This window comes from Balaenoptera borealis, assembly GCF_965194805.1.
Source record: "Balaenoptera borealis genome assembly, chromosome: 11".
Taxonomy (NCBI): domain Eukaryota; kingdom Metazoa; phylum Chordata; class Mammalia; order Artiodactyla; family Balaenopteridae; genus Balaenoptera; species Balaenoptera borealis.
The window spans coordinates 79,051,490-79,074,886 of record NC_138868.1 but is presented as its reverse complement, the minus strand read 5'-3'; the positions used below and the strand labels follow the sequence as shown (position 1 = coordinate 79,074,886).

General features: G+C 36.7%; 1 protein-coding gene across 6 annotated transcripts in view; it reads left to right on the top strand.

The window, feature by feature from the left end:
* TRPC6 (transient receptor potential cation channel subfamily C member 6) overlaps nt 1–23,397 on the top strand; it is a 130,663-nt gene that overhangs the window by 56,449 nt on the left and 50,817 nt on the right. For all 6 annotated transcript variants that reach the window (XR_014231114.1, XR_014231115.1, XM_082339898.1 and 3 more), the window contains exon 2: nt 14,921–15,695. Coding sequence is in view for 4 of the 6 variants with exons in the window: in XM_082339898.1 (XP_082196024.1) it covers nt 14,921–15,695 (775 nt within the window). In the remaining 2 variants the exon portion in view is untranslated. The remainder of the gene's footprint in view (nt 1–14,920; nt 15,696–23,397) is intronic.

Here is a 23,397-nt window from a genome sequence, read left to right as displayed (position 1 = left end):
CCTGGGCTAGGATGGGAGCATAACACCGGGATTTTTTTTTTCTTGGGTAACTAGAAGATTGGAGTGCCATTAACTGAGATGGGGAACAAGATAAGAGAAGCAGTTTTGGAGAAAACATATTGCTGAATGTTTTCCCCCAGTTTTCACCTGATTTCAGGTTATTCTGCTTAGTCTGTATCCTCAAAGCTGTTGAAAATGAAGATAAATATTCTACTTATTTAAAATAAAGAGAATCAAATTAACATTAACTGTAATGGCCCTTAGAGATTGCTTTAAAAGCAAGAAAATAGAAGACCAGAGAGGAAAACTGATGCTTTTCTCTGAGTTGAATTGGTGGTAAACATCGGAGTGACCCAGTTGGCTCAGTGCCACAGTAACATCAATGAGTGGATTTACTCATGGATTGTATTACTACTCTGGGCTTCAGCAAAGAGATGAAGATTATAGACTCAGCCAACTCTTTGGCCTTTTCTGCTTTGACCTGGCCACAATCTATATGGGAATAAATTTAGCACCAGCTATGGAAATATCTGAGGAACAATAATTGTTTGTTAAATTTGATCTTTATCGTAAGAAAGTTCCTCTTAACAGGACCAGAAACTAATTTCCTTTAACTAACTAATTTATTTTAAGGTAATAGCATCTTGGAGTGAAAATGAGTCAACAGTTCAGGGTTATAAGAAGCTATTTAACATTGGGCAAGTTACTTTGGGCCTCAGTTTTCTCATATAGAAGGTAACTATATAATTTTTAAAAATAATTTATATATATTCCCTCTTACAGAAAAGTTTAAGGCAGATACCTGAAAAGTGAGAAAGTTGAAAGAGACAATTTCTAAGTGCCATTCTGATACTTTCAGTCTGTGCTTCTACTATTATTGCCTTGGTAGATAAAGTGAAAGTGATGCAGAAATGTATCCCATACATTCAGACATTTAAGTAACTTACATTCACTAAGTGACTGATGGCAATAATAATCATAGAATAGGATGCTTAGAGAGACTATGACCCTTGGGCAGGGTTCTTAATTTTAAACGTTCTAGCAGAGCAATATAATGCAGTTAATAAAAAATGGTTTGAGTTATAACTATAGGAACTGAAGTTCATTATTACCATAAAAGTAGAATTGTAAGTTAAGAATAACTTCTCTGTAGAATCGTAGACCCTTATTTTTTGTTCACGTGATACCAAATCCTCCAGAAGTTAGTCAGCTAGGTTTGCTTTGTGTTGTATCAAAGCAATGACTTCACTGGTTTCACTGAGTTTGTTTTTTCCTTTTCACCTTACTTTAGAGAAGTCATATAACTTTTATAGCTCAAGTTGTCTTGAAAGTCCCATTTTAAATAGAAGCTCATTGACCATGCCTCTAAAAGTTGAATATAGCTGAAAATGGAGATAGACACATTCCATCCTTGGCTCAGCATAACTAGTAGCTTTACAGCTAGTACGGCTAGTCTCACTACGTAACTTCCAGTGTAATTCAGTGTTTTGTTTTTGTGAAATTGATTTTTAAAGATACAGACAAAAGAGGAGATGAAGTGAAGACCTTGGCTGATAACCTACATCTAGAGGACTTATGGAATAAGTAGGAAAAGGGTGAGCCCCCTCTCCTCTCTGAGGTGATTTGCCTTGACCTACTCCTTTGTAGCAGAGTCACGAGCAGCAGAAATCTGGCCAGATGCCTTGCCAGATGTCTGGCCAGATGCTGCAGCTCTGGTGAGCCCCGTGTTTCCTAGGACTCAGGCGATCCGTCACCGCCTAACCTACAGGGGCCTTTGTAAACTGTCAGGAAAGCTGGAGCCAGACAGTGAACCACAGACTCTACTCCTCTTCTTGTCATATCATAGGAGCCTTCCCCCAACAGTGTAACAGTGGCAATAGTTCCTTTTCCTTATTCTTCCAGGTTTGTGCTAAGGACTTAATTTTTCCAAACTAATCTATATTATTTAGGGCATACAAAGATGGAAAAGCTATAACAATAAAGTTGGAAACATTTAACCCAAAAGCTAGGTGGTGGTGTAGTGGTCACTTGTTGGAGTGCAGGGGGAGATAGTACTAATTCAAAATGGGCACACAGAGATTTCCAAAGTTATCAGTGGTCTAATTCTTAGAGGACGGATGGGGGGCAGGGTTGGTAAATGGTGTTAATTTTATTATTAAACTTAAATCGTAGCTCTTTTCAGCATGTATGTTTCACAGTAATAAAAATAAGATTTAAAAAATGAAATACAATATCTGCAAAGCTAAGTTTACAATCTTGCTTTACTATTTGTTACTAGTATGAACTCAACGAGTGTTCTATAGATCATAACTAGTTCTAGGTACTGTAGAGAATTCATAAACATTTTTTTAAGGTACTCAGTCTTAGCTTTTTTTTCAGCTGTATTAAAAAATAAAACAACAACAAAAACAACACTTTTCCCTATGCATACCATTTCTGATCCTTATTGATCACCGAACATTTCTTCATGTGTAAAGTGGAAGAACAAAGCCAACTTTACCAACTGCAGTGAAAAGTAAATACAATAACATCTATAAAGTGATTGGCACATAATAAACTCTAGTAGTTGTCGGTTCTCATCCTCCCAGTTCTAGTCAAATTAATATAAAATATATGTTCAGGGGCTTCCCTAGTGACGCAGTGGTTGAGAATCTGCCTGCCAATGCAGGGGACACGGGTTCGAGCCCTGGTCTGGGAAGATCCCACGTGCCGCGGAGCAACTAGACCCGTGAGCCACAACTACTGAGCCTGCGCGTCTGGAGCCTGTGCTCCGTAACAAGAGAGGCCGCGACAGTGAGAGGCCCACGCACCGGGATGAAGAGTGGCCCCCACTCGCCGCAACTAGAGAAAGCCCTCGCACAGAAACGAAGACCCAACACAGCTAAAAATAAATAAATAAATAAATATGGCTGGAAAAAAAAAATGTTCATAAGTGTTTTTCCAATAATTGTATTTATACTATTTTGTTTTTTGTTGAGAGATAATTGACATATAACATTGTATTAATTTTAGCTGTACAACTTAATGATTTGACATTCGTATGTATTGCAAAATAATCACCACAATAAGTTTAGTTAACATCCATCACCACATATAGTTACAGATATTTTTTTCTTGTGATGATAACTTTTAAGATCCACTCCCTTAGCAACTTTCAGTTACCTTATAACTGGTAGTTTGTACCTTTGGCCCCCTTCACCCATTTTGACCCCACTCCCTACCCCCTGCCTCTGGCAACCACCCATCTGTTCTCTGTGTCTATGAGTTCAGGTTTTTTGTTGTTGTTGTTTTGTTTTGCTTTGTTTAGATGCCACATATAAGTGAGATTGTACAGTGTTTTTTTTTTTTTTCTCTGTCTGACTTATTTTACTTAGCATAATGCCCTTGGGGCCCACCCATGTTGTTGCAAATGGCAGGGTTTCCTTCTGTTTTTTTTAACAGCTGAATAATGTTTCATTGTATATATACATCACATTTTATTTATCCATTCATCCACCTATGGACACTAAAGTTGTTTCCATGTCTTGGCTGTTGTAAATAATGTTGCAATGAACATGGAGGGGTGCAGATATCTTTTTGAAATAGTGATTTCATTTTCTTTGAATACATACCCAAATGGGATTACTGAATCATATGGTAGTTCTATTTTTAATTTTTTGAGGAACTTCCATACTGTTTTCCATAGCAGCTGCACCAATTTACATTCCTACCAACATTGCACATGTGTTTTAATTTTACTTACATAAATTTTATATAATTTTATTTATAAAGCTAGAAAAATTATAGTAACTATATCGTGAACTTACAACTTTACTTGACACAATTGGCATGCTCAAAATCAAACTCTACCAAATTGCCATGTTTCATTCTCACTGAGGGTGGACAAATATATTTGAATTTATTACAAGTAAAAATTACTTTAAAATACAGTAGAATAATAATAAAAATGAAGACTATTTATTGAGCACTTATTATCAAGTAGTAAATGCTTTACATTATCTTTACCTCAATGAGAATAATAAGAGTACTTACTACATAAGATTGTTAAGCTTCCTTAAGACGTGCAGAGCACTTAGTATTATGCAAGGGCTATAACTGATATTTCCAAATAAAATACATACAATATTATAATCCTCCCACAAATACTGTGAAATAGGGTCATTATTATCCTTATTTTGGAGGAAGCCAGGGAGTCAACAAATGGGCACATCAGAACCTGAATCCATGTCTGGTTACTCAAGCATTTGTGCTTTAAACCACTGTGAATCTGAAGCATTTGATGAAAATTTACGAATTTGGTCACAGGATGAGGAAAAAAAATGTGTAGCTTTACAAAGTCTGACGTTGCTATACTAGGAATGGTATAAAGGACAGAGTTATATAGATTAGTTTTGAAAGTCATTGGGGCAACATTTACTATTTATGATGATTTCTAACACTTTGCCCTATATTTCAAAGGAACCAGCCTATTTAAAAGAGAGCATTGTGGATTATTGGAAGATCTTAGTTGTATCAAGTGAGTATATAAAAATTGGTTGATTTAGCCTTGTGACCATTCTAATATTCAGACATAAAATTATTTTATCCCACAGATTCATGAGCTAAAACCTGATGTGTTGTTAATTAGATTACATCCTTCTAGGTAGGATAAATCCTAAATGAATACACTGTCATTTAGTAGGAAGTGAAGCAGATGTGGTTACACCTTCAGTGTAGTCTGTCTACCTTCCCCTCAACTGCCTGAATGATGCAGGGACATTATGAAGAGTCACCCTTACTTGGTAAATACAGGATACACTTTTCAAAATTTGACTCTCTGACAGCACAGGAAGCCTGTGTAGTATGGTTGTTATACATTTGGTCATGATGATAAATGATATTCTAATTGTATAGTAAAAAATAAGTTCTTGATATGGAATAAAATGGGTTGGGAAACTCCTAAAAATGTGACAAAACAGAATGCTCTCCATTAATTTTTCTTTTCATACTTTTTTCTTTCTATTACTTATTCATTCACTTGTAGATTCATAGACATTTTGTGCCTGACTTGCGCTTGGCACTGGAAATTGAAGATGGATTTGGGTTTTAAGAGCACATGTAAGGGGGACTTCCCTGGCGGCCCAGGGTTAAGACTTCACTTCCAATGCAGGGGGTGCGGGTTCGATCCCTGGTTGGGGAACTAAGATCCCACATGCCTCACAGCCAAAAAACCAAAATGTAAAACAGAAGCAATATTGTAACAAATTCAGTAAAGACTTTAAAAATGGTCCACATCAAAAAAATCTTAAAAAAAAAAAAAAGAGCTCATGTATACAAGAAGGGTAAGGGAAACACACAATCAAGGGATGAAGAGAAAAGAATAGAACATAGTTTAAGAACAGTGTGAGCAAGAATGAAGTACAGAATATTCTGAAGATTAAAAAAAAAAAAACTAAGACAATGAAAATGACTTGTTAGCCATGTTTACATACAGAGCAAGGAGAAAAACAAGGAAGGGCCAATCTGTTATTTTAGGCACATGGTACAAATTTAAGAGATTGCAATGAGGAAAGGAAAGCCATTTGATGACTACTTACGTTCCACCTTGTTTATTAAACAGAACATCTTCAAACTGGAAAGCTTTGAACAATTATAGTTAAGAAGGGTTTGAAGTCTATAAGAGCTGAGGCGTCGAATTGCCTTAAGCTGAATGTCATGAGTCACCAATTTCATAGTAACCCTGCAAAGTAACTACTATTCCCCACCCCCCATCCACCCATTAATAGCTAAGGAATCTGTTGCTCAGAGAGATGATACAGCTAGTAAGTGACAGAGTCCAGATTCCCAACAAAGTCCTTCTTTCTTCAAAACAATGTTCTTCCCAGTATTTGGCATAGCTCCCCAGAGTTGCCTCAAGTCCAGATTCCTAAAGACTCAGTTCTCAGTAACCATAAATTTATTCTTAATTTTTCTAAGCTTGTGAACTTGAATTATGTAAGCTCCAAATGCCTCAGAACAAAACCCCTTGAGCTGGAGACCCAATAGTTGAGTTCTGAAGCTTGAATCTCCTAAAATGGAATCCTTAGCTCGTTGGGAGTTACCTAAATTTTCACCTTTCTGCCCTAAGGTATAAATGCTATGTGTTGAACTGAGATCAGCAATGGAACCCAGACCTCAACTTCTAAACCCTGAGCCCTCAATCTTCAGTTAAACTGAGCCAGGAATAAGAAGTCCCTTGGGGGAGGGAGCTCCTGTACATTCCAGCCATAATGGACATCTTTCCATTTTCTCTGGACTACTGACTTATACAAGTATGGTTCTCTTTGCCTGGAGTGTTTTTCTCCTCTTCCATCCCTTCTGCTAACTTTTCCTTCTTTCTTACAAGAAGGCAAATGTCTTCAGAAGGCTTTCCCTGACCAACAGATTGAGTTGAAAACTCCTTGTTATTCATTTATATGGCACATTATACCTTTTCTTTAATAACATGCATCACCTTCTAATCTTCTGTTTACTTTTCTCCTTTCTGCCATGCCTTAAGTGTCTTTCCTTGCTGTATTCCCCCATGTGCCTAGCATAGTGCCTGGAAGAGCAAATATATGAACTGATGAATGAGTGAACTGTTAAGATCCTGATGGTGGATGTGAGGTGTGATAGTGGTATCTAAAATTGTGCTGAATCAGCAGCAAAGAAAGGCATTCCATAATTTTGTTTTCTAAATAAATTAAAATATGTGCTGCATCCTTTAGTCATCTTTCTCTATAGTTGTACTCTCTTATACATTCCAGGTGCATATAGACTTAAACCTGCATTGTGAGTGGTTGGATCTAGCCCCGGAGGTAGAGATTGAGAGCATGTTCCAGATTTATTATTGCAGTCTAGCACTGTTATCTCCAGCAGTCAGCAGCTTCAGCCTGTGTTGAACACACAATCTCAACAATTCTGAATGTTTCTATATCACATTACCCTCTTTCTCACCCTCAGAATCAGAGTTGTTCCTCCTAAGCCTCATATGAACATTAACTTAAATGCGGATGGATGAATCTTAGTTAAAGGCTCATTTTTTAAAATAATGGACTGCCTGAAATTGAATGTGGGTATCTTTCCTGACAGATAGTTTATAGAGGGAAAATTAAGCTCAGAAAGGTGAGAACTGATGATGCATCAGTGACTCATAATAAAAAATTAAACACATCATTTTCTCTATGCATATGTTTTCATCAGTGATTTCTGAAGGATATAATCATGGCAAAGTCAAATTCACCTAGAGAGCATGTGTTGGGTGTTGTTGGCTTGGCTCTCATCATCCACTCTCCACCCTTTGCACACTCTCCTCTGCCTGGCAGGTTGGCATCAATGCAGACTGTGTAGATGGCATCAATGGGCTCCTTTGTCCCCAGCCCTTGGGTTGGGTACAGCCCATGGGAGAGCCCCTCCATGATATCAGAGGGCAGGAGAGTGAGGTCAAGGTATCAATTCCACTAGCTCTCTCCTGGTGGGTTGGCTGTTACCCTCAACCAAAAGTCAGAAATGCTGTCAAGTGGCCCTTGCCTTACAGTTACCCTGTTTAACTGCTTATAACTTCTTCTTCCTTTTGCCCCTTCAGGCTGAAGCCTACACTGTCCTAGACTGGGTACTGTAGGGCACCATGCTGGATTTCCCAAACTCCTGCCAACACATTCCTAGAGTCTCTTCATTAAAGTCATCAGATTACCCAATTTAGGTATTCTGTCTTTTTCCTGCCTGGAATCTGTCTTATACAGAAGTTATTGTTGAACGGGAAAATATGCTTGTGTAATACACAGGACTATGACGGCTGTTGATAATAGAAGCAAAAGGTTTAAACCTGTTTCTTTGATGAGATAATTGAGATATATTTTGGTTGTATTACACATAAACTTTTTTATATTTCCAAGAGTACCCTATCAAAATAGATCAAAATAAATGCATGTGCCCAGAGATCTACAAAAGAGCATTTCAAAGAAGGATGACATGACACATGAAATAAACCACAAGCTGAAGGCTGAAAAGAAACAATGAAATTTCAAACTTAGTTGTTTTACAAAAAGTAAAGTTTCTATAACTGTTCCATTATTTGCTCATGTTTTCATTTTCTCATATAGTTTGGTTTCTACTTTGTACAAGTGAGATGTCAACTGGTGATAAAAATAAACAAACAAAAAATATATAACATGCACAAGACATTTTTCAGTCACACTTTTGCTGGTTCCCAACTAAAAGTGACAAAGAGTTCAGGCTTCTATCATTTTGCTTCTCAGAGTTATAAGGCAATGTTGTGATGTAGTGTGACTGATCAAATAGAACGTTAGTGTTTGATGAAATGAGAGGAGTCCATGGGGAAAATCGAAGCTAACTGAATCAAAATAAAGAACTGTTACTTTGAAAAATATCTGGATGTTAAAGGGATTTGGTAATGCATTGTGAAGATGGGTGTGAAGATGGGTGGTTATGCTCTATGCGCAGTGTCAAGGACAGACAGAGCAATAGAGGTGAGAGAATATTAGTTTTGCCTTTAAGGACAAGAAAATCTCCACTTCTGGATCAAAGACAAATCACAAGGATGCCATTTAAAAAATATGCCTTTCAATTTTCTTCATACCCTATTGAGCTTGATGCTTATTTGAAATGAATACAAACTATTATATGTACTCTAGGACACATTGTGGTTAAACCTTCATGTTGTGTTCCTTTTTTTTTTTAATAGGGTTGTATATCGTAGTGATTTGCTATTGGCTTAATAGAGGACAAACAGGCTTTGACTTTTATTACTTTGACAAGAGGGATTCATGCATTTGAAGTTATGTACGGAGCACTTGCAGTGTGCCTTTCTACTAAGTGCTGGGAATCCAGTGGTGAATAAGGCAAAGTAGTCCTTGCTCTCATGGGAGAAAGGAAAACCACTCTGATTGTTTATTGCTCCCTCAACCCCAGAAGAAGGACCAGGAATGTGAGGCTAGAGATTAAGTAGAGTAAAAACAGTCTCATTGTTATAAAATTAGAATAAAATTACTTTTATCATTTATCCTCCTAAAGTAGTATGCAAAATTGCTAGTTGTGTTTGTTGTTAATCTCTAAATATCTACATCTAATTTTTCCCATGGATAATTGTGCATGTAATTTTTCCCATGGATAATTGTGCATGTAATAAAATATACATTCTAGAATTTTCCTAATTTTCACCTTCCTAGGATACATCTATAAGTCTACTCCTGTGGCTCTTCCATGCTGCCTGGAACAGTTACATGCCATTTATGTTTCAACACTTCTGCTTTAGTAGAATTGTGCTTTATTTAAATATTTCAAGGATTTTTGAAGCAAAAAATAAAAGTGAAGCTAGATACTTAATATAGAGCTTAGTTTGTATAGGAGCAGTTCTATTTGATAAAAGTGCATCATATTTGAACAGGATGTAGAGGAAATTACTGCACATGCTCTGGCCTCAAGCACACAGTCCATTTGACTCAGAAGCTAATTCACATTGCTGGCACTTTCAGTAGAGATGGATTATTCCATCTCTCACTATCTGGGGCAACAGGCACTATTCTGCCAGCAAAAAGAATAAGGAAAATGAGGTATGTAAAAACTGTTGTTTTCATGACCTAATCAATATTTGAGTACCATGGGAGCAGTGGCTAGATACACTCTTCCTAGAACTGGTATTTATGTATTGTGATAAAGCAAATTACAAAAATACAGTCATGAATATGTAGGTTACTGAACATTCAGCCATGCTAAATATAGCTAAAAGGATGAAGAAAACAATCCTAATAAATATTTTTCTTAAATAGAAGAGCCCACTTTGCAAAAGTGTGCCCTTTAGGTGGAACGAAAGTGTGTCTTTTGTTGACATAATACTTTGGGCTATTGTTCCTCTTTCTAGTAGATGATTTTTCTAGGTTACATTTGCAATTAATGTACAGTTCTATAATATAGCCTTATAAAATCCATTCTATAATCTGGCAACATCTAGTATCTTTCTTGAAAGGCTTCAAATGTTTGTCATTTAAAAAGCTGTTTTACACATTTTGCTTTTGTGTTTGAAAGTCAAGGATTAAGCAGCACCACTGATGACAAAATACTATACATGAAGCCTTTTGTTGCTTCTTTAAACTGCAGTTGGGAATGATAAGGAGACAGTAAAGCATGCATTTTGTCAACGTGCAAGCACTTTCCCTTTATCTCACTACCCATGCAAGGAGTACTGCCTTCATTGTACATTTAAGAGTTTTCTTCCTAAAACAATCTTAAACACCTCTGTAAACATTCTTTATCTGGCTTTTTCATTGACAGAGTGCTAAAGAGATGATAATGATCCAGGCCTTTTAATAAAAACATATCTGAAAGTTATGTAACTGCAAATGATTAAAATTTGTGATAGAGACAGGAGAGGATTTGAAACTGAAGAAAACATTTTCCCTGGAAATGTCTTTCCTGTTCTTCAAAAGGATGGAAGTTATAGGTATGAAAGCCATAATAGTTTAGAAGGAAATAGGATATATCCTTAGGATTAGTGCCTTACCAGTATAGAGCTTGCCATTATTCAAATTAATAACATTAAAATCATAAATCATTATTTTAAAAGTTTAGAATTAAAGATGTCACAACTCAGGCTTATTCTACCTCAATGTAAATTTAGAGGTGTTATATGAACAAATAAAACTTTGGAAACTAGGTTAAAAATTGAGATATGAGTAAAGTTACTAATCATAATTTTTCTTTCTATTAAAAGACAAAAACCACTTATATCAATTACCATCACAGTCCTTGGCTTTTCATGGGTTTTCTAATTGAATAACAGCTGAAAAATTATAAAGTCAGTGTCCTTCTTCTTCATAAAAATGCATATTCTTATGGCTGTAAAAACGATGAAATCCAAATTTAAGTGCTTTCCACATTCATAATTTCAGTTGACCCTAGAAGTAATCCTGTAAATTAGGCTGGTATAATTATTTCTCTCAATCTTATGGAAAAAAAAGAAAAACAAAGAGGCTTCATCCTTCGTCTTTTGGTACTTGGCATTATTTTGTGTCAATTTTGTGTCTTTTTTTTTTTTAGTTACACAAAAACCTTTCTTGCGCTATCAGTACTTTCATCTCACTTTTATAAATCCCCTAATCCTGGCTCTTTTCTCCTTTAATTTTACAGGTTTTCATTTTCAAAACATTAACCATGTTCAGCAGATACCTCCCCTCCCCCTAATCTTTGAACTTCCTCTTGTCTACAACAGAAACTGTGGAAAGTAATTTATACAGAAGACAAGAGAGGAAGTGAAAGGCTAACGAGGTTATTAGAAGTCAGAAAAGTGACTGAAAAAGGGAAGAAGGTTCAGAATTTCAGAAGGAAATGATGGATGGTTGCTCATGCAACAAATCTTGGTGACTTCTTATCTCTTTCACTTCATCCATCCTGTTAACTCAGAAATAATGCTGCTCTTCTAGAAACTCACCTCTAAGTCAAGAGTCACCTTTTGCCAAAATCAACATTAGACGCTGGCTGATTCTTGTAGGAGAAAATTACATTCTCTTTGTAAAGACTTTAGAAATAATATTTATTTTTTAAAAATGGAAAAGAATATCTCCTAAGGATCACTAGTTATTTGAGGAAAAACTTTAATATAAAGTATTAAACAAACATAAAAAATATAAAATATAAAAACAAACATAAGAAAAGCAACTTAGGAATAAATTCTCTGAAGTGTTCTGATCTGTGTTAGAGTTTTTATCACTGATGTCCCCAGAATTAGATAAGATACTGTGTCTTTGAAAGCAGAAAAGATCTTATAAACAGAAACATTTGAAGAATAAAAGATGTTCTTAAAAATTTAATAGCAGAAAAATATTTTCAAAAGATATATTAGAGGATAAAGTTGAAGAAATATTTCAGAGTACAATGCAAAAAGATAAACCATTGGAAAATAGAAGAGAAAAGATAAGAAAGTAAAAGGATATTCCAGAATGTCCAACATCCAAAACAAAGGAGTTCCAGAAACAAAGAACACTGTAAGCAAGAATCAAAACTATCAGAGAAATAAGTCAAAAATATTCTTCAGAAAAGAAGGACATGTTTTTCCACATTAAGAGGTTTACTGAGTGCCTAGAACTATAGAGGAAAAGAGATTCCCTTCAATAAAAAAGATCTTGTAATTGTAGGGCACCAGAGAGAAAGAGAATTTCTAGAATCATACTCCTTGATAACAACTAACAAAAACTAGAGTCTAACAGAACCAGACTTTCAAAATTATTGTCATCCTAGAATTCTCTACCCAGACAAGCTACCAATTAAGATTGGAGGTAAAACAAAGTCATTTTTAGACATGCAACCTTTCAAGAAATTTATTTCCTGTGACTGCTTTCTCAGTCAGCTTCTGGAGGATGTACTCCATCCTCCAGGGAGTAAACTAAAAAAGAGGAAGATCTGAGATACAGACAATAAGGAACCCAACACAAGAGCAAAGCAAACAGAATCCTTGGAATAATGCTAAAAGGAAGATTCAAAGACAACATATATTCACCAAGTCTAGACAGCAGCTGGTCCAGATGAGCAGATCAGAAGGTGACAGGGAGATTCTTCAAGAAGCTAAAATTGAAAAAAACACATAGTATGTTGAATGTATTAAAAGAAGATTTATACTGAAGGAGAAGAGTTTTGTTGAATTTCATAAATACATAGAACATTAAGCATATGAATACAGAAAGATGATTTTTAAAGCCTGGGTTGCAGGACACAGGGAAGCTGCACCAGAAAAGATACCACAGTATAGTATATACTACTTGTCATAGCTATAGCTAGCACCTGCATTGTCATAATGTAAATAGCTACCTACCAAAAGTTATGATATAACTATACTGGAATGATAAGGGACCATGAAGCATGTGTGTGTGTGTGTGTGTGTGTGTGTGTGTGTGTGTGTGTATGAGAGAGGGAGAGAGAGAAGGATGTGAAGGTAAGGTGGGAGATTGTGAAAGTGAGCTAAATACTCAACTTTCATAATGGGAAGTCTGTAGATAATACCAAATCTGGAAAAGCAAGAAATAGCAATATTATGAAGTTATATGGATGTAAGGATTTAAATTATAAAATAATCAGCTAAAATAGTTGAAATATATTTCCTTTGGGGATCAGGATATGGAGAAGGTGAAGAATAAGTGACTGCTGTTTTTTGTAACAAGCTTTTAGAGTGTGTAAACATGCACATGCATAACTTGGGTACAATTTAAAATGGAATTAGAAACAAAACAATAGCTATAGAAAGCAAAATAGATATATAAATCATTCTCTTATTACTTAATAAAAGCTATGGATACATTATCTAAAGATCTATCTTAAAAATTATTAGTATTATAGCATATGTTTGGCTATGGCCCTTAGTGTCATTTTTTTAAAATTTACATAGTTGTCAGTAAAACATCAGCCTGGTTAGTTTTGAAGAGGCCGTGGCTGGCTAAAGGGTTCACTGCTGAATGAAAATCTATGAAAAAATTTTGTGAATATGGCAGCATACTCTTGAAGCTCCTTGGAGAGCCACAACCTATTTCTGAGTGGCTGACATTTTGCTAACTTCTTTGGACATCACACTGCCATTGTCAACATTTCCTGGAGCTTTGGTATCAAGATGGATAAGCGTTAGTATGGAAAGAAAATTAGGTTCTCTTAGCCTGGCCGCATCGGAGGGGAAGATGGCTTATGGGGTCTTTGGATCTATTTAAATTCTCTTTATATGGGGAAGTTTGTGACAGTCTTTGAAGAGGGATGGCTTTTAGAACATTTATAAAGAAAAGAAACGTCTATGACATTAATCATCAATCACACCTGTCTTCTTCTTTTCAGGCTCCCCTTTAACCTGGCTCTTCCGTATTCTTCAGGAACTTTTCCTTTTTGGGTTTCCAGTTAGTGATAGTGACAAAGCTTCAGCCCTTCAAACTCAAAAACACCTTAAGACATAAAGTTATGAATCACTAGGGAAAAAAAATCCTCACTGTAGCATTTCGATCAGAGGAGGAATCACTTTTTCTTATCACAGAACGAAAGCCAACATTGAAGGCTGACCACCTCTTTGACCACGGTCTCCATCACAGACTCATTCCTTCCCACGTACCACCTGGATCACAACTTTCTCAAGTGACCAGTGATTTTTAGAACAATGCCTAACAGAGTCCAATCCATTAATTGTCCCTGTTAATGAAACCTACGCTGTGACATAGTTGATCCCTCTGCTGGAGGAAGCTCTCTACCTATACCTGACCTCGTCACACTCTCCCCAAATACACTGTCACCTGACTCCTACTATCCTTCCATTTTCAGCATGTCACTTTCTCCCAGAAGGTAGGTTAGATGCCCCTGCTATAGGTTTATCATGACAATTAAACAGCTGATAACAAGGTAATGTGCTAACTGCCCATTTCTCCCTTTGAAATACAAGATTTTTAAAGACAGAAATGTTTCAATTTTTTTTTTTTCACCATTGCTTTTTTCCAGACTTTATATAATGCCTGGCCCTGGCATAGGAGGGACTCAATAAATATATGTTGACTTGAATGGATTTGCTATTTTCCTACTTATTTTTTATATTTTCACACTGTATGTTGTAATGGTGACATTTTGGGTATTTCTTATATCTATACTATCTGCGATTGAAAAACACACATTAATCTCTGTGTGCATGGCACAGAGAGATTATGGGAATTGCCAGAATCTCCACCCCAAATTAAAATGTTAAAATCTGCAAAGTGCTTGGCTTTCTAAAAAGAGAAGTTCTTGGAATCCATTAACAAATAAATGCATCTTCATTTGTATTATAGTTGGTCTAGAGATGATGAGACAACATCTAATATACTTGAGGATTGCATTAGATGAATGGTAGGTCATTTTACACACTAAAATGCTCTTAATATGATTTGTTCACAATCTTTCTATTTTATTACAGCCGGGGCACCGACAATAGACTGACCCACCGGCGGCAGACAGTTCTCCGTGAGAAGGGAAGAAGGTTAGCTAACCGAGGACCAGCATACATGTTTAATGATCACTCAACAAACCTATCTATTGAGGAGGAACGCTTTTTAGATGCAGCTGAATATGGCAACATCCCAGTGGTAAGGAAGATGTTAGAAGAATGCCTCTCACTCAATGTTAACTGTGTAGATTACATGGGCCAGAATGCCCTGCAGCTGGCAGTGGCCAATGAACATCTGGAAATTACAGAACTTCTTCTCAAGAAAGAAAATCTGTCTCGTGTTGGGGATGCCTTACTTTTAGCTATTAGTAAAGGTTATGTTCGGATTGTGGAAGCCATTCTCAGTCATCCAGCTTTTGCTGAAGGCAAGCGGTTAGCAACCAGCCCCAGTCAGTCTGAACTCCAGCAAGATGATTTTTATGCCTATGATGAAGACGGAACACGGTTCTCCCATGATGTGACTCCAATCGTTCTGGCTGCCCACTGCCAGGAATATGAAATTGTGCACACCCTCTTGCGGAAGGGTGCTCGGATTGAACGGCCTCATGACTATTTCTGCAAGTGCAGCGAATGCAACCAGAAACAGAAGCATGACTCCTTCAGCCATTCCAGATCTAGAATTAATGCCTACAAAGGCCTGGCAAGCCCAGCTTACCTGTCATTGTCTAGTGAAGATCCAGTCATGACAGCTTTAGAGCTTAGCAATGAGCTGGCAGTGCTGGCCAACATTGAGAAAGAGTTCAAGGTAGGTCTTTAAAAGTCGAAGTCAAGGTATATTTACAAGCTTCCACTATGTACTCACACTCTGCTAGGTATCGTAGAAAGTAGGCAATTTTATATGTTTTTTTGCCAACAAGCTCTTTATTATATAGAGTAAAAGTTGTGATCACTACCATTTGGAGGTGATCTACTATACACTAGACATTTTACATTTATTATGTCTAATTCTTATCACAACCTTGAGAAGATCTTAGTTCCTTTTCAGATGCAGAAATGGAGGCATAGAAAGGTTAAGTAAGGCCCAAGATCCACAACTGGTAAAATGACAGAGCTGGGATCAGAATCCATGGATGCTGATCTCTAAAACCCAGATTCTGTCTCCTGTAAAACACTGTTTCTATATTCAGAGCATGGTGATAGCTGCTGTTGAGGTCAGAAAGATGAATGTGATAAAGGAAGTCATAGTTTGACTTGAGAGACAGATGCATGCATGCATAGATATAGTATAAAGAGAAATGAAACTACTAGATAGGGCTATAAGCTGTGTGCTGTAGCAGTTCAGAGAAAGCAGTATTTAATTCTGATTAGGTGTCGGGGAAGTTACGTGTAAAATGGTATTTCAGCTGTATATGGCAGAATAAGTAGCATTTTGGAAGGCAGAGAATGAGGGAAAAGATATTTTAGGCCAAGGTAACATCCAAAACAAAAGCTTGTAGATATGGAAGAAGTAGTCGCTTCGAGGGAACTTTGCTGCAGTCTCTGAATAAAAGGTAAGTGGAGAGATACCGTGTCAGATGCTGCCATTTTCCCCATGGTTTGTGCTACATCTGGAGAGGGTGAAAGTTCAGATTCCTAGTCTAAGGTCACACACCTACACACACACACCTTTAAATTCCTTCCATAGGTTATCTGACCTGTCTTACAGTGTTCATCACGTTCTGCTGCACGTTATTGTTATTTAGGGTGAGCTTTTCTCCATTACTCAGCTATACACTGCTTGGAATCAGGTCTGATTCATCAAATACAGTATGACACAAAGATAAATATTGGTTTTATTTTCTCTGTTCTCTATGCTATGAGAAAGCATGTTTCTACATTCCACACTTTGGGGGTCTCTCCTGTGCAGTTTCTCGGTGCCTCTGTCATTGAAGGAACACTGTTAAACTCAGCATGGTATGTCATGTGTCCATCTATCCTTGGGTCCTATCCATCCAGGCAGGGAGGGGGAGGTAAATGGTGACTGGAACCTTTCAATGGCCCCCAGGATGGAGGATGCTGCTTTTTCTTTAGCTACCTGGCAGCTGAGGGTACAGGACAAGCAAATGATCTCTTACAATCCTGTCTCAGTCTTTCCTACTTCTCACTTTACTCCCAGGACTCAGTGAGTCAGAGAGCTATGCTATCTTCAATTAGAGAAGTTTCTTCAAAATCTGCTCAATATTATTTTAAAATTTGTATTTAATTTTTTTGAAATTTCACTGCTTAGGTTTCAACATTTCTGTTTCTGTAATTGTATCTTTGTTTACACACTTCTCTAGACCACAGAAGAATATTACATTCTTAATTCATTCATTCACTTGCTTACATCTTTTGAGCCCACGTTTGTACCAAATATTGTACTGGGGAGAGTTGAGAAGGGAGGATGGAGATGTAGCACAAACACGAAGACAATTCAGTCAGTAATCCTGCCCTCAATTAGTTTGTAATCTAATAGGAGAGGAAAGACCTGTGTGTAGGAACTTAATATAAGGCATGACCTTGTGGAGTGAGGGGGCAGACAGGTGGGCCAAAGGTGAGAAGAATCACATCTAACCAGAATGTGAATTTTTCACTGTCCCTAAATGCATTGCATAATGTAAGAGCCCCTTTAGGATTAAGAGGATTTAAAGATCCGGACATTCCTTTATTTGTTCACCACATGTTGTTTCTGCTCAGGAGGTGCGAGGTATACGGATCAGGCACTTTCCCTTCATTCATACTTTCTCTGTGTAGTTCCACTCTCTTTGGCAGCTACCTAGAGCCTCTACTCAGGCTTACTCTCTGCTTAATGCCCTGCCTCTGTGAAGGTTTGAAGGCAAAGAAAAAACAAATCTCTCTGAAAACACAGATCTCTTTAATAGTATTTTATCCCTAATATCTTTTAAAAATCCTTCTCAAATATTACATTAGTTTACTGTTGAAAGAGGGTAGCAGTTCAGAAAAATGTTTTTAAAGGTATATCCTAGAACTCAACCATCAGCAGTTTTTCTAATTAGAAATTTGACTCCAAAAGTTCTTGTATTACACAAGGAGAAAGGCCAGTTCTTGGCTTTTTTTAAAAAGTCTTTGGCAAATACAAAATAAAAAAACACAAGGTTTTCTTTCTCACCAGACAGAACACTCTAAAACAAATATTTCATTCTCCAGACTAGTTTGGTCCACAGAGGCAAGAACAGCCTCATATGAGGATGAACTGCCATTGCCTTTGTGTGTAAACTCAGGGAAAGCACATCCTCCATCCACCACCATCCACGGTGTTGTGATGCCAAACCTGTTCCCAGCAGCCCAGCTCAGTTTACAACAGGATGGGACCTGACAGGGCTAAAGAGATTGGTGTCTCTGGTGAGATTTCTTGCTAAGTCTGCTGCTCTACTCTTCAAAAATAACTTCTCTTTTCTTACTTTAAAAGAATACAGTTGATCCTTGAACAAAATGGGTTTGAAGCGTTCGGGTTCACTTATATGTGAATTATTTTCACTAAATATAGACTACAGTACTACACAATCCCAGGTTGGTTGAATCCATAGATGTGGAACTGTGGATACCGAGGGTCCACTGGAGAGTTACATGCAGGTTTTCAACTGCGCAGAGGATGGGTGCTCCTAACCTCTGCTTTGTTCAGAGGTCAACTATATATGGTCATGTTAGAAAATAATAATATAAAAATGAAGAAAAGTTTAAAAATCATTTCTATTTTGCCACCAAGAAATAAACACTGATACTGCAAACACGCCAGCACATATCCTTTTATTTGTATTTTTAGTAGTCAAGTCCCTTACAGTCTCAGGGAACAAAGATTGCAGAGTCTGGACAACCTGAGTCCTGGGATGCCTCACAGGGACCTGAGAGATTGTATTGGCCGCAGGCAATCCTTTCTGCTCATGGTCTTTAAATTCTTTTGCTTCTTTTTCACCTGAAAGACATTTGAAAAATTCTGTGCTCATGTGCACATTTTAAAATTGGCTTCTAAATATTTTTATTTTTAAGTTTAAATATTTTTAAAAGATACAGTTTCTGCATAGTGTAAATATTGACATTTAAAAATAGAACTCTTAAAGTGCTCCTTCAGATGTATCTAGGGGCCTTTAAGTGCTGTGATTTTATGTGTACCATCACCTATTTTAAAAATAAGTAAACAACCTCCTTTTTAACATTCAGAATAGCTACATCTTTCCTTTTCTCCCTGAGCTTGTATTTCCAGTCCAATTTCCTCCACAAATATGATTCCTGATGTAATAGCTTTTTATTGTGTAAAGTCTTTTATAGATCACCCAATTACATATATAATATATGATATATATTATATAACACATATTAGCAGTATATTTGATCAAAACTACGTACATTGAACATAATTTTTCAAAATAACAAATATGTACAAATTTTGAAAAGTAAATTTTAAATATATGACACAGTTCTTATTGGAAATGAATTTTTAATGGGAATAATCATGTCCATACTTTTGTTATGTATTTAGTGAAAGAAAAAGTTATAGCCTGCTAAAATAACTTGATTTGTCAGCTATCATATTATTTTAGTTTTTGTTAATAGGATATATAAATTAATAAAATTAAATATAAATTATTTTATGTAATAAAATTAAAAGAGCTGACTATAGTTGGAATAACTATTTCTTGATGTGATTTGATAACTGCCTTACTGAATTACCCACATTGAATCTGAAAGAAATCACATAAAAGTTTTATCCATGTGTTTTAGCCAATATCCTATGAAAATTTTGAGTCCTGGAAACCATTCCAAATCACATTAAAAGGAATCATCCTCCTAACGTTTTCTGCCTTGCCCATTTGAGATGTCTTTCCTTTAAGCTAATAATACATCCAAAAGATGAGTATTAATAGTTTAAAAGAATCACTTACATTTAAATACATGAAGAAGTGATTTTTGTATTCAGTATTCCCTACTGATGCCTTCTTTGCCGTCCTTTCATTCAAGAAGGATGCATTCTTTGACAGTTGTTGAAGAATGAAGAGGCAAAGTACATTAAACAAAAATTATCATTGTTCCTATCACTACACTGCACCATACATCTAAATTTAGAACATCCCAACATGAACCAGCATGTTGTATTTCGATCATTAAGCTTCATCTTCAACAGGAATGTGTATTAGGGCAGGAAAATACAGGAAGCCCCTCAGGTCTATGGTACCTGGGTTAATTATTAAAGGGGAATTCTCCATTGTTTGCTACATGGGTGAGTGAGAGTGGGGAATTATTTTGTAAAGGGGTGAAAGATCTATTTTCAAGGAAATCAGTTTTAGGAAAGTTGAAGATCTGGAAATTGATTCCCTTAAAACTATCAGTGTTCTCTGGCTCCTTGGAAAGCCTTCACACATCTCTGTTCAAAGGCAACTAATCTATTTTATGAGAGTTAGAGAATGAGAACTTTCACAAAGATTTTGTAAACTCCAATATATAGCTTCTCTAAGCTCCTCCTAAATTCTCTTTTTCCATAATTAACCCATAGTCCTTTAACAAAAGAGGCCAGAGTAGTTGCTACGGAATTCCTCAGGCAATTGTAGTCTTGCACCTTGAATCTTCTAAACCGAACAAATTGCGCTCATGACCCGTATCATCAGGTCTGGAGCTGGCTCCATGCGGGGGTGACAACCAGACCACAGCAGAGAAATCTAACAATTAGATGGAACCACAGGAATAAGAAGAAAACCAATAGGCCTGAGGGATTGCAGGTCTTCAAAGTGAATGGGGGAGAAACCAGATTTAAAAGTTTTCACCCATTCAAGTTTAATTTTTATACTGAATTTTTATAAATAATTTTTTGCTTTGGTAGCAAGAGACCTCAGCCACCTTAAACTTAAACTTGGGCTAAGCCTAATTTTGGCAACAAACACCAAATCGATTAAAAACACACACACAGAATTTTGACTGTTTTTGATCCTGGTGAAGGAGAGCATAACTCCTGGTTTTTCTCCTTGACTCAAGACTAAGAATTATCATAAAGACAAGGAGATCAGTACCAGGGATGGTTTTTCAGCAAATGCATTCTCACAAATTTAGAACTTCCTTTTAGTATATCAATATGTACCTATGACTTATGTCTCTAAACCCTTTTTTGAATATATTTATATTTTAGGTTGTTTGTGGTAATAAACAAGGTTTCCTTTAATTACCCTAAAATTACCCCCTCTATGCATCAGAGTTTGCCCTCTTCCCTGTCATTCTAGATAAGCAGCTTTTCTGAAGCTTTTCCAGATCCTTCATGCCTTCCTGAGGGGTGTGTATCTAAACAGGCACATGGCCCTCCAGATGCCTCTGCCACTGACTTTGAGGAAAGGAAAGACACTCTGCTGTGTCCGTTTTTAAACTGTTGCTATGTTCTGGCGTTCAAAATGTTCAAAAATTCCTGGCATTGTTTGAAAAAGAAATACCCTCTAAGAAACTGACTGAGTTGAAAAGCAGTTTTTGTTAGCAGAAAGGCAGTTTGACTATTATCAGACCTTAGCAGGGTGACAAAGGTGTCGCTTGCATGCTAAATAGCCTACAGAAGCACAGGGCAGGGATCCAGACCGAAGGGGAAGGAGGAAATGGACCATTGTTGAGCTTCATGAATTATTCTAAGTGATTTACACTCTAACTTTATGATATAGCAGCATTTAAGTTCTCCATAATTAGGAGAAATTATCAAAAGGCCAGAAAATAAAGTAGCCTTTCAAGATCATGGCTGTTAAGTAGCAGAGCAAAAATTCAAACACAGGTATGTTTTATACCCAGTCATGCTCCTTTCTTTATATGACACAACAAAAGTTTTGGTTACCTTCTGTGTGCCACCCACTGTGCTGGAAACTCAAAGGTGAGTAAGATACAGTCTTTGTTCTGAAGTATATTTTAGTCTATTCAAGAGAGACGGATACATGAACAAATGCAGTAAAGTGTATGAGTCTGTTTGTTCTTGCCTTTGAATTTCTGATCAGTTTAAATAGATGGGCAGAAAAAATCCATTCTGGCAAAATTTTAGATCTAAGGCAAGTCAACAGTTAGGGATGGAAGTTACGTGCAACAGTTTGTACCCTGAGAGACCTCAGCCCCTGAAGCACCTGTTTACCTTCATTGCTGCCCTTCAATCTTCCTAGCTTCAATGGGACCTGAGAATTTCTATGCGAAGGAAAGGATAAAACCTGGTTATCAAACACTCTATTAAGTTAAATAAGTATCCACTGCTGTGGCAACAATCAACATAAAAGTCAGTAGCATCTGACAAAACTAGGAAAATGTCTGTCTTCAATTCTTGTTTGAAAATGTATCTCATCTCTTTTTACCTTTTCTTTAGAGTAGTGTCTGATTACCTTTTATGTCCCTCACAACCCCACATATTAGGTGCTGTAAAAATGCTTGTTAATCATCCTCACATCAGCTGTGACAGGGCTCAATGATCAATGTGCCATTGAGTGACAATTATTCTGAAGAGCCTTAGAGTTACTTATGGTCCCAGGAAGCATGGCTGGTTAACTCGATCACTAGATAGATAATGATACTCTGTACTTTCTTTACTCTTTAGGAACATAATCTCATTTTACCAAACTCTCATCTTAGTAAGACTGCGGTATCTATCACAGCACTAGTTGCTGATTGCTTGCTGAACATTTGTAGAATATTTGTTGAAAGAATGAATGAATGAATAATCATTTTATTTTCAGTACATTCAAGTGATACCCAATGTTGATGAAAATAATCCATAAACAATCTACAATAGGATAGAAAAGAGTTTTATTTGAGGACTATAGCCTGGAAGACAGCCTCTCAGATAACTCTGAGGAACTGATCTGAAAAAGCATGGTTTTCAGCACAGTATTATATCTTGTCAGAACCAAGAACATTAAACAAATCAGGGATATGTTCCTTCAAGGTTTGAAAAAAAAAAGATTAGCATGTACACAGCAAGTCAGTATGGCCTTGGCACCTGGGAAGGGAGTCTTATCATTGAAGGAGAACTAGCATTGGCTTCCCAGGAAGAGAGGCATTTAATCTTTACTTTTAAAATGGACATTCTTTACTTCTGGTCAATGTGCCCTTTTCTTAATAATTAAAGCAGGTGCACAATGTATGTTTGACAGGCCACAAACAGGCTATTTTAGTTAGCATAAAATTCAAGTTAACTTATGTATAAGCTAGAATGACTTACCCATACCTCAGTATGTGGAAATATCTTTTATCCCCAGGAATCCCATCATGGCTTTATTATTTTTTAGCACAATTTTGTGCCAAGGTACTGAGACTACTTGGATATTGTTTATGAAATGATGGAAACAACAACAATAATAATTGCCATTGATTCATCCCAACCCTGGGCCTGGAAGTGGCATTTGTTATCTCATATAATCTTCACAGTAACCCTAGGAAGTAGGTACTTACATTACCCCTGTTTTACACATGAGAATTTTGAGGCTTTAAGGGATTAAGTAATTTGCCCAAAGTCATGCAGCTAGTAA